Source organism: Blennius ocellaris (genome assembly GCF_963422515.1).
Source record: "Blennius ocellaris genome assembly, chromosome: 22".
Classification (NCBI taxonomy): Eukaryota; Metazoa; Chordata; class Actinopteri; order Blenniiformes; family Blenniidae; genus Blennius; species Blennius ocellaris.
The window spans coordinates 5,413,552-5,425,160 of NC_137671.1; the positions used below are offsets into that span (position 1 = coordinate 5,413,552).

General features: G+C 43.9%; 1 protein-coding gene across 1 annotated transcript; it reads right to left on the reverse strand.

The window, feature by feature from the left end:
- Positions 1–7,426: 7,426 nt before the first annotated feature.
- rpl18a (ribosomal protein L18a) lies at positions 7,427–10,567 on the reverse strand. Its single transcript, XM_080518157.1, has 5 exons — positions 10,468–10,567; positions 9,021–9,200; positions 8,153–8,282; positions 7,810–7,919; positions 7,427–7,574 (listed from the first exon to the last, which is right to left on the reverse strand). Exons 1-5 carry the CDS (start codon positions 10,483–10,485, stop codon positions 7,482–7,484), a joined length of 531 nt encoding a protein of 176 aa, XP_080374283.1. The 5' UTR covers positions 10,486–10,567; the 3' UTR covers positions 7,427–7,481.
- Positions 10,568–11,609: the final 1,042 nt, after the last annotated feature.

Below are 11,609 nucleotides of genomic sequence, written 5' to 3' on the forward strand. Positions count from 1 at the left end.
AATGTGTTGTTTTCAGTTTTTTTGGTCACATTTTGTCATTTTGTGTCCATTGATCCATCTTTGATACGGCTCATATAGAGTCCAGTCCCAGCCTATCAGCTCATCACAGGGAAAACACTCAGAGACAGGCGGCCACACATGTACAGTCACCAACTGACCCAGGCGATTGATTGTAGGGTTTGACTGTGAGATCTGACTGACGGTAGGATGTTCCTGTGAAGACCGTTGGGTATTGCACAAATCTGACTGGAGCTGGTATTTGAGACGATCGGTTCCTTTATTGAATGATTGATTCCAGCTGTTGTTGAGCGTCATTTTGGTGTGTGTGGGATGTGTTGGAGTGTTTTCATGTCAGAGGAGCAGACGAGGGATCGGGATCTCACAGCTTCAATTCCCACAGCTGAACCCCACGTCCTAGAAATAGGATGGGTATGTGCAGAAAAAGGAATTTCCCCCAAAGGGATTAATTAAAGTATGATTTGTTCATTGAGTTTATTAGTTTTGCAAGTACCATTACCAGCATGCAGTATTGATATCCTTTATTTAAATGTGACTCACAATTGCAAGTTTTCAAATATCCCATCACAAATGGCCTCCAAATGCATTCTATACAAGCTTCGGTGGGACCTGGTCATCTGCCCAGCCTTGATTGGTTCCTTCAGTGCTCAAGACGAGACATTTCCTGGGTCAGATTCCGCAGTTTGCCCCTTCAGAGTTTCGAACCGTCTCTGATTAGTTGGTTTCAGAGCCGTTTAACCCCGCAGGAGGAACCGTCAAGAGGCAAACCAAATGCTCTCACACTGAAATTATTCGGTGACCTTCCTTTCAGATGAGCTGGTTACGTAAAGATTGAAGAAACAAAGAAGCTCCGTATGATGAAAAATGGTTGTTTTTAAAGGTGTGCTGGCCTCCTTCAAAGCTCCACCTTACCGCTGACGTTCTACGTCGCAGCCTGAGCCTCCGCCGTCAGCTGGATGCTCACTTATGCAAATGTGAGAAGCCGACGGGCATTCCTGAGCATTAACTGCCCTGAACCCAGGCGCTGGCTCTTCTGGACTCTCCACAACGCCCCAGTTCTCTGACGGGAGGGCAGGCGGAGGGCCGGGGCAGCAGCCGCTCTGTGGTTTCTGGGCTGAAAATGATTTTACATTGTTGGTTAACCACAACATGAAAGCTCCACACGTGTGATTCAGTGAGGCCAAACAGTCTGAACTGCAAGCCTGTAATGAACTGTGGAGCCACAGGAAAACACTGGGCAGTTAATCTTAAGGGTATAAGGGCAGGGGAATAAATACCCTAAAAGCATTAAAATACCTTGTTGTGGATTCTGGTTTCTGGTGGTTTAAGTTTTATTTAACCAAAAATGTGTAGGTAAATTGGAATAGTTTCTTTGCAAGTAAAGGGATGAAGGTTTGGGTAATATTTCCGAGTGTTGGTGTTTTTGTACTGTCAATGGTAAGAATGTTGTATCCTTGAGTTCAGTGTATTTTTCTCCTCTTTATTTGTTCTTTTGGCAGGTTTTTCTCCTTGCCGTGAGGTAAACTGAAAAGAATTGTCTCCACTGTAAGCAAATTAATTTGGTTGGATCCGAACAAACTGATAATGTTGATGAGATCTAGTCAGTTTGAGGTAGTTTGTTGAATCCAGTCTGTCCAGTCCAATATGATCACAGGCATGTTGTTGGCTGAGGTTGATCTGGTCAAGTCAGAGCTGCTCAGTTTAATACAGAAGGTTTTATTTTGAACCCCGAGATCTGTTTAGTTTGGTTCTGTCATTTCAGTCTGGACCGTGGGTCCCTGGACTGCGCGATCCAGTTTTGTCGGCTCTCAGTAGATATACCTGAGATCTTGGCTCGGCAGCTGAATGTGAACTGAGTCTTTGCGCCCCGACGCTGTGATCACACAGATGTGAAGGTGTGTCCTGCTGCTGTGTAAATAAGCTCCGATCTGGACGGCAGCCAGCGGCTCTGGATGTGCTGAGTACGGGGACTCTGAGCTCCAGCGGGGCCCGGTCCGAAGGCCTGGAGCTCATTACAGGAGTTAAACCCAGCTAAAGCCGATCAGAGCTCCCAGCCCACGACGGTAAGTCCGAGAATCACCGATCAGCCCAGAAACCCTCAGAAACACCTGCAAACACAAACACAGAGAGTGCTGAGAGATCCACAAACCAGCAGAGACCCACAGCCAACCGCTTCCCAAAACCAAGAACCAACGAACCGTCAACCCAATTCACCAAAAAAAAAAAAAAAAAAACTACAAACAAGTAAACACATGAACAAACCAACACAGACTTCAGTTCTGAGACCACAAATAGTAGATAAGTGGACACAGATTCTCAGATTTACAGCTTGTGACAATATTATTGTTTTGTAAATCGGAATCACGGGTTATTTTTCTCTCCGATACTTGGTTGTTTTATTTCCAATAATTCGGTCTGTTTTTGGGGTTTTGTTTGTCAGTGTTTGTCATTTATGCGGCCATTTATTGTCCTTTCACGTGTTTCTTTGTAATGTGTGTCCATCTTTGTCTGGAGGCTGCGGCAGCAGCAAAATAGATGAACTCGGTGTCCGAGGGCCACGGTCTGTGATTTTTGGAGGACCGGACAAATGGTCTGAGCAGAGAATCTGACTGCAAGATTTGAGGGTTTCAGACTGATCTTCAAATGTGTCTGACCACCTGATGGAGGGTCCGATGGCCAATATGGTTTGTGGGTCTCTATGAAGTGTCTTAGGGTCCGTGGGTTTGACAGTACGAGTGTCTGAGGGTCTGGACGAAGGGTCTGACAGCAGCACTTTCCCACAGTTTCAGGGGCAGCTTTTGTCAACAGGTGGGGATTGGAGGTAAATCCTGAGGTCTTTGTTGTAGCCATGGTATGCGCTGACATCTGGACGGGTGGAGGGCGGCTCGGCGGACTCGGACCACCGCTCGGCTCCCACGGGTCTTTAGGCCAACAGCAGGTGCAGATGCAGTGAATCCTGTAATAACAAACACTCAGATAGGATTGTAGAGGGAGCAGATCTTCCTCCTCCTGATGGTCCTCCTCACTTCTCCTCGTTCTCGTGAACGTTAGAGCTCGAATCGGTGAAAAAACAATGCATGAAACTGAGTGAGAAAAAACTAGTTTTATTTAATGGAAACTGGTTGTTAAAAAATGTGTAAATTATTAGGTTTAACAGGAAGTCAATGAGGAAAAGCAGATACTAGAGTGATGTGATCGGTTATCAGTGGAGCTCAGTGGATGGAAACTACAGAAACCATGTGTGGAAGAACTAAACATGAAGACGCCTCTTGTAGTCTTTCCGCTTTTCACCAGCTTCATCGGCAGGGTGCTCTTGGACCCAGAGTGTCCCTGAATGCCTCGCCTACTCCTCGCTCAGGTACCGCCGGGGCCGTCAGGGGCAGCTCTGAGTGAGTGCAAGCCGACGAGTCCCAGACCGTCGCACCTCTTTATCCCCGATCCACCGTCCGCTGTTTTTCCCATCATGGCTCCTGGTGCAGTCTTCACTCCCTCTGCTGTCCGTCTGCGTCCTCGCTGACATGACCGGCGACACGTCTGGGCTCCGTCAGCAAACACTTGCATCATTCCGTCCGTCGTTTATGATGATTTCTGAGCAAAGTCACGATAAAGAACTTTGTCTTCATCTGTCTGGACAATAATGACAATAATACTAGGAAATATAAATGGACATTCGGATGGACAGACGACGTTGGACAGCTATTACTGTCAGGTTTGAGCTGGGAGACGTGGATGTGGCCTGACACTACTGTTTTTGAAAAAAGAAAAAGAAAAATCTAATTTTATTGTCAAAAAGAAAACCAATATCCAAAAGGTGATGGTTGTTAAGAGCCTTATAAGTTAAAGGAACTGATTTTCAATCAGTTGAAGACTTCTTGACCAGTTCTTGTGATACACCCATACCTGTTTTCGGGGTTCGGGGAGGTTTGGTGTGTTTCTTCCTCAGTTGACCAGCAGGTTTTCTGCTGTTTTTGTAACTGACTTCACCTCAAGCCTCTTAAACACACGCAGACATTTGTTCCCGAGCGACACGGCTCATCACAAAACCACCTGCAGCCCTGTTTTCAGAGGAAAAACACCTCAACCCCGGCTCATTCATCAACAGCGGGCTAATTTTAGCTCAGCCTTGACATCATCGCCACACACGGCTCCATGTGGCGAACTCTCACCTTCAGGAGCAGCCATTCGGTAGCGCCAAAGGAAAACTTTCATTTACACGTGTTTTTTTTTTTTTTCTTTACTGTTCATTTATCCCAAAGTCACAATGAAACTTTTTTTTTTTTTTTTTTTTTTTAATGCTTCATATATCAGCTCTGTTCGGAGCTCAGAACTTCTCCTGTCCTATAGTTGTTTCACATGCTAGTGCTACCAAACATCTGTATTTGACACAGGAAGTGGGAACCATTCAGGGTTCTGGGTTTACGATGTTCTTGTATTTTCAAGGTTGCCCTGTGTCCAGGGTACTAGATTTCTGATGTTGTGTTCCGGGTATTGGTTTTAGGATGTTGGATTCTAAATTTTGGGTTCAGGCAGTTATAGTAATAATAATATTGCGTAGGTTTCAAATGGCGCCCCTCTGGCCACCATCAGGGCACTGGCGTTCAAATGTTGGATTCCATTTTGTTCTATTTGAGGGTTTTTTTTGGTTCAGGAAATTAAATTAAAGGTGTGTTAGGTTCATGTTGGGCTCCTCAAAGGTTCAAGGATCCAGCTGGACTACAATCACAGTTATGTTATGGGTTTTATATTATTGTACAACAGGCAAATATTTTAAATTGAATGTGGGTTTTGGCTCCAAGATGCTGTATTTGGTAAAGTAATGCTGAAAGTAGGTTCGGTATGGTGGGTTCTGGATGGTACTTTTAGGACGGTGTTTTCATTGGATCAAGACAATGGTTTTAGGATTTTGGTTCAATATAGTGGGCTAAGAACAGAGACTTTATTGGTTGAGAGAGGTGGGTCCCCTGGTTCAGAATGGCAGTTTCAGGGTGGTGGGTCAATTGGTTCAGGATGGTGAATTCAGGATGTTGGGTTCATTACGATGGCTTCAGTGATTCAGCAGTAGGTTCCCTGGTTCAGGATGATGGCTTCATTGGGTCACAATAGTGGATTCAGGATTAAGGGTCAGGTATGTGGGTTCATTGGTTTGGAGCGGTAGGTTTTCAATGGGTTCAGGATGGTGATTTTAGTTGTAGGGCTTCACAAAATCAGGTTCAGTGTTTGGCCCTACAGTGTTGAGTCCTGTGTTTTTTGGTTCCTGGTGGACTCAGGATGTTGGTTTCATGACATTTCGGGGTCCGTACTTCAAATTAAAAGTGTCTTGTGGTTCAGGCTTGAGGGTTTTGAGTTGGTGGGTTACAGAGCAAGGACAATTTTATAATTTTTTTAAAATTTGTTTTAATCAGCATCAACAACTTCAATCATTCTTCCATAAAATATTTGGTGCTGTGACTCCGCCTGCGTTCTGATTGGCTGCCAGGGTTCCCGGTGCCCCCTTCCCTGCCCACCGCCCCCAATCAGTGGACAGGATCGGGCCCCTGCAGATGATTACACTCTGCACTGGTTCCACCTGGTTCTGATTTGGAGCCGAGGAGAAGTGTTTTAGTTGGCCACAGGCGCTCTTTTGTGCCTCGTCCTCTTTACTTTTATTTCCTTTAACATGGAGGTAAAAGGCTGCTAATTGGGAGCCACTTTACTTCCCCAACCCCCCCTCCTCGTTATGACGGGGTTAATGGCTTTAGTGCGAGGGCACTTTTCACAGGGTCCCACTGCTTTCTGCGGGGCCTCTGAGCCAATTACAGTAATCAGAGCTGCAATGTCGATGTGAGCGGGCAGCCACATGTGGAAGCCTCAGGTGGAAATTGATCCGAGGAGGTATTTCTGCTGCAGAATAACTCCTTGTCCCCACCCCCCACCCCCACCCCCACCCCTCCAACATACAAATATGCACGCGTTCCATCAATGTTCAAAATTTTCCATCAGAGGGGGGGGGAACTTTCAGACGACTTCCACCTTCCTCTGACCCTCAGTGTTGTTCCAGTTCATCCATCTCCACGGCGTCACTCCCCATGAAGTCCGACACCGTTTATTTGATAATGTGCCGGTTTATCTTCGAGACGCGGAGGAGGTCACGGGTCAGCTCACCGGCTGAGAGTCACAACATGTGTACAGGAGAGCAGCAGGAGGACCAGTCAGAAGGCAGCCAGCGGAGGTCAGAGGAGCGAGCTCGTGTTCCGAGGGTCTACCCTGCTGACAGGTTACCACTGTGGGCCCGAATGAGGCCCCAACGGCCTTAAAACGGCCCCCAAATCATCCATTGTGGTGATAATATATCAAGAATTACAAAGAAAATAAACTTCTGACTGTTTCATTCAAACTAATAGTTTATTCATGTGTTTAATATGTATTAATTGTGTTTTTTTATTCTATTGTGCCTATTTCATATTGCTTTTCTATTTTATTTTACTTTAATTATCTTTCGTTCTTTACTCTGTTTTAGGCCTTGTGGAACAGAATTTGGTAACAGGACCTGTAAAAACATGTAATATGACAATAAAAATACTTCAGTTACAAGCTTCATTCAAAACAGGATTAATCCAAACTACAATGAGGACATTAGGATTTATTTTTTGAATTTATTAATTATGGTCAAAATCAACAAGACTGGAAAAAGGCTGTCCGGGACGCAGCTTGATAGACGCAGCAGGTTTCTCTTCGGATGAACTCTTTGGCAGACAGCACCCCCATGCGGCCAGAGAGTGTACTGCAGAAACACATTCCCAGTGTTACCTGCGCGGAGCTTCCGAGAACTTCTTTCTTAAACTTTCATAATCTGATTTGTGGCGAATAAAGTCATAAAAGAACATTTGTGTGGTGAATATGGTGACGGTCACAACGCCCTGACCTGAATCAGCACGTCTGCACATTTCTGAAGCTTCCCACAAAGGTTCCACATCTGTATATAGTTATAGTTTAAACATGTTCAAAGTGAAGAAACGCTAAATTGGTGCAAGAGCAAATCAACCTTAAACTATCCAGTGGTGACTAAATAGCAAGGATGGAAACGTTGCAACACTGGTAGTACATGAGCTATTAAAGTGATCAGACTGACATGTGATTACATGCAGTTATTTTGATGAGTGTCTGAATTATATTTTTTAAAAAAAGTCCCTCAGCTCATTTAGACTCCCTCCAGTGAGACTAAGCAGTGACTTCATGTAGTTTGAAGCAGAGCCGCTAGCTTTAGCATGGTTTGTGACAGTGGAGTCACCGACTTTGATCCGAGGATTATTGAATGACAACGTTCCTTCAACCGTTAGCAATACAACGGCTAACTTACTGTGACACGTTTGTATTTTCAGATCGATCATTTCAGAAAAGTTGTTAAAGGATTTGACAGAAAGTCCAGTGCGTCTGTTTGTATTCCTTTATTTTTTCGCGCTCAGATTGAAAACGTACTAAACGTGCTAATAGAAGGTGTTTGGTCTCTTGGTGGTGAAGCGCGGTTTGTGTTGACGGCGCAGGACCCGGTGAGGCAGTGGGAACTTGATCTTGGAGTCCTGGAAGAAGAAACAAGGGTGAGACGTTTGCAGACGCAGACGTTACATGAAAAAAAAGAAGAAAAAAAAAGATTTGTATGTCGCCAGGATCAGAACCGCCGAGTTTAAAGATGGAGGCTTTAAACCAGGAAGAGGACTCTGGCTGTTGCTGTTGCGGGTTCATGAACCAGAACTGACGGAGGAGGCGGCAGTCCGGAGAGAGCCCCGCCCACTTCCACTCTGCACCAATACTCACGTGGAACTGCTTGATGGCGGGTCTGCGACACTTGCTGGCAGCGATGACCTGGACCTTCATGATCTGGATGGAGTGAGCGCGAGCGCGATGGCGAGCTCCCATGTCACGATCTGAAACACGGAGCGCAAACATGTTCATTTCAAGAAATGAGTCACTTTCAACGGTTCAGAGGACCTGAAGACCAGATCGACAAGTTCTACAACCGTTTTAGAAGCAAATTCATAATCAAGTCAGAACCTGATCTAAACGCAGTTTAGAACCAAGACTAAATCTAGACACTTGAATCAATCAGATCCAAGACCAGTCTAGAAAAAAAGCCCCACTCTGATGATGTGTTACTTACAGCACTGCGTGACGGCTCCAGACGTGGTCAGGTCTCGGTACTCGCGGTACATGTTGTGAGTGCCGCTACGAGAATCGTAACGCAGCCAGATACCGAAGTTCTTCACCTTCAGAGGCGTCTTCTCGTGGACCTGCGGGGGAATCAAACGCGGCTCGATTGGAAGATGGTACAAGATCACACATCTGAAATAAGAAACCCTTTACGTTTTAACTGAGCAAACGACAGACCGTGTGACTCCCGAGCTTCGAAAACGCACTGAAGTGAGACTGTTTTCACGTTTTGTGAGGAAGAAGTGAAATATCTTGACAAAGATCTGTTAGTCTTCAGACCCACCACTGGACCAGACTGACCCCCAAAACCGGTGAAACACTGCAGTTTGGTCACAGGGCCCCTAGGAGGTGCTGTGTTCTAATACTGCACTGATATGATGGACTAAACATAGAAATGTCACTGCCAATGCTTAAAAGCGTTTTGTATACTGAAACACTCAAATTATGAAAATATCTGTCACAGTTGATATGGAAACGACCAAAACACATGTTCAATTTGGGTGAAACAGCATATCCAGTTGTGTTTATGCAGTTTCAAACTGTTAATCACTAAACTTGACTTGGTTTTTGTCTTTCAGTTCGTTTCAAAGTGTTTCTACAATTGAACAGCTTCAAATAATCACAAACCTCTCCCATGCAACCATTTCCCAACGTTGTTGCACGACTATATATATATATATATATATATATATATTCAAGCTTTTTAATCCACTCCCTCGAATTCAGTCAAGCAACACCGTCACTTGAGTCCATGAAATCAAACTCCGGCACCCTGAATTAGATAGACCTTGTCTTCAGATTTGCGGCAGGACACCCACCAGGCCACAGTACACCGTCTCTCCAGACGCCTTCTTCATCTTCCTCAGCTGGGAGACGAAGTACCAGAAGCGGGACTTGGCCACCACGTGGTTCGGAGCGAAGATCCTCATCCTGTACAGAGGCGGGGTGGGGTTCTTGGCAGAGGGCAGCAGACGCCCGATGACTTTATACTCCCGAAGCTGCACAGGGACACAAAGCGCATCGTTAGGAGGCAGGACAGGGAGGGGGACGCGGACACTAAGGAGTCGTCACGGGGGACGAGATGTAGACCCTCGAATTCACTTTCAGAGGCACGGCAGCAGCAGAGAAAGGCGACGAGGGTCATTGATGTTTGCAGGCCTGACAAGATCCCACCACCGGCATGGTGGGGCCTTTGGGTTAGGCTGCAGAGCTCACACACAAAATGAAGAATTCACACATTTTACTTATTTACACAGTTCAGATATCACTTTTTTTTGTGCATTTCATGTTTACGCCATGATGCAAGGACTGAATAAAATCTGATTGATCCAGAACCCTTGTGTTATTCTAATGCATTAATTGAGCCATGACTTCCTTAATTACAAACTATATGACCCAGTTTACAAAGTCAAAACTATTTTTGGAATATTTTCTGAACTTGTTTCATTGAAGTTCCCGAGTAATACTATTATAATGAACAATTGAAACTTTGAAGTTTTATTGGGTACAAGTAAAAAACCAACAGTACATCCAATTACATAAACATAAAAGGGTCAACAGGATATGTGCCCTTGTCTTTCACATGCAACTTTAAATAAGGGAGGTACTTTTAGTTTTTTAACTACTAGTGAACGACAGAATGTCATTTTGTCAAACTTGTAAACATTTTAAACTCGTTTTTGTAGTCCAAACTCTGAAAACTACAGTTAAATTCGTTTAATTCGTTTAAATATTCTTGATTAAGTGGCGATTAACTGACCCCAGTTTACACAAAACACACTCGCATCAGAAAGCACAAACTTTCTGTATCGATGTGCATGACTATACCAAACAATTAACTTCTGATTCGTGAATTGATCAGGCTTTAAATGTAATACCCACGTTGATGTAGCACATTAGCGGCTAAGGTTAGCGTCGATATAAGCCAAGTTGGCGTCAACAAACACTCGCTAATGACTTTACTGATGGTTAAACTCATCTTATTCCATCTCGTTAAGAAGATTCGGGCTGCTGATTGCCTCTTAACACTTTAAATACTCAAGACGGGAGATGTATTCAGCCCTCAGCGGTCCACATGGTGGCGCGGACGCCATGTTGTAGCCGCAACAGAATCGACGCTAGAAATACTCAAAAGTCCAGCTTTAACGCAAACTTTTGTAACATTTTTTAACACGGAACGAAAGAACTCTGTGTTATATTCTTCAATCTGCCGTGTCCGGTCGTCTGGGAACGGTTAATAGTCGAAATAGACGGTTTTTTACGTACTGTGCCGGACGCCTTCATGGTGTCTCGCTCACTGCCACAAGAAAAGAGGAAGCAGCAGGGCGGAGCTTCCGTTCATCAAACAGTCGACGGGGTGACAGGAGGCGGGACTTCCGGTTGAGGCGCCGCTCCGGAACTCCGGCGATAAAAGCTTTGATTTAAGATTTAATTTGGCTTTAAAGTAAAACACGTGGACAGTCGAATAGGAATCTTCCCAGAACGTGAGAAAATTTACTGATAATTCTTTCGGGATATCTTAAATATAGAAATATGAAAAGGCAATATGATGTTGTCTGTTGTGAAGAATTTGGATTTTTGAAGAGCTTTTGAACCCAATTATGAACCAGCTTTGTACAAGTCTGAATTGAGTTAGGGTTGAACAGTTTCATTTAGGTAAAGATTCTGACCCTGCTGTGGCTTGGATTACAGGCAGTAAAAAAATATTTATTTAAGACCACTAGGTGTCCACGAATAGAATAGAATAAAAAATAATACAATATGATCTATTTGTGAACTGTTTTTGGCAAGGTACTTGTTGGTGTTTACTGGATAATGACCTCATTTGGACGATGATGATGATGATGATGTCAATCGGAACTTATCTGTTATAACATCACTCATCACTTCTTTGAAACGGAATAGATTATGATTTTGATAAAGGAAGGAAATAAGGTGAAGAAAGTATTACAATTAAAACAAATTCAACAAAATATTTGTAACAATAAAACATTTGATAACAATAACAATAATAATACAGTTGTATTAGATGTGCAAAGTTAACTGAACATGCATTTTGTCGATGATACCATTGACATGTCGATGATATTAATAGTATTCAATATTCTGATTTCTTCAGTGATTTTATTTGTGTAGTATTTAGATGTTATTCTGCGTGGCATGGTTAATAGTAATATTTTTGTATTATTATTATTATTATTATTATTATTATTATTAGTTCTCGGACCCTTGTTTCGGATGAATTGGTTTACATGTTAACTGGTGACCAACTTCCTTTGGCGCCCGTCGCTGCTGCTCGGAACAGCAGAGATTAAACCCAGACAGAAATGTGTAGCTGTTCTGGTGAACCACATTTACAACACATTTTAAAGTTTTGCACCTTTTGCGAGTCTCATTTTAACACCGAC

Bases quoted from the DNA above. Each gene is read 5' to 3' on its own strand.
- rpl18a (XM_080518157.1), bottom strand. The intron at 7,920-8,152 runs GTAAGTAACACA...TCCGTGTTTCAG, and splicing joins TGGAGCCGTCACGCAGTGCT to ATCGTGACATGGGAGCTCGC. The intron at 7,575-7,809 runs GTGAGTATTGGT...TTCTTCTTCCAG, and splicing joins CCGCCATCAAGCAGTTCCAC to GACTCCAAGATCAAGTTCCC.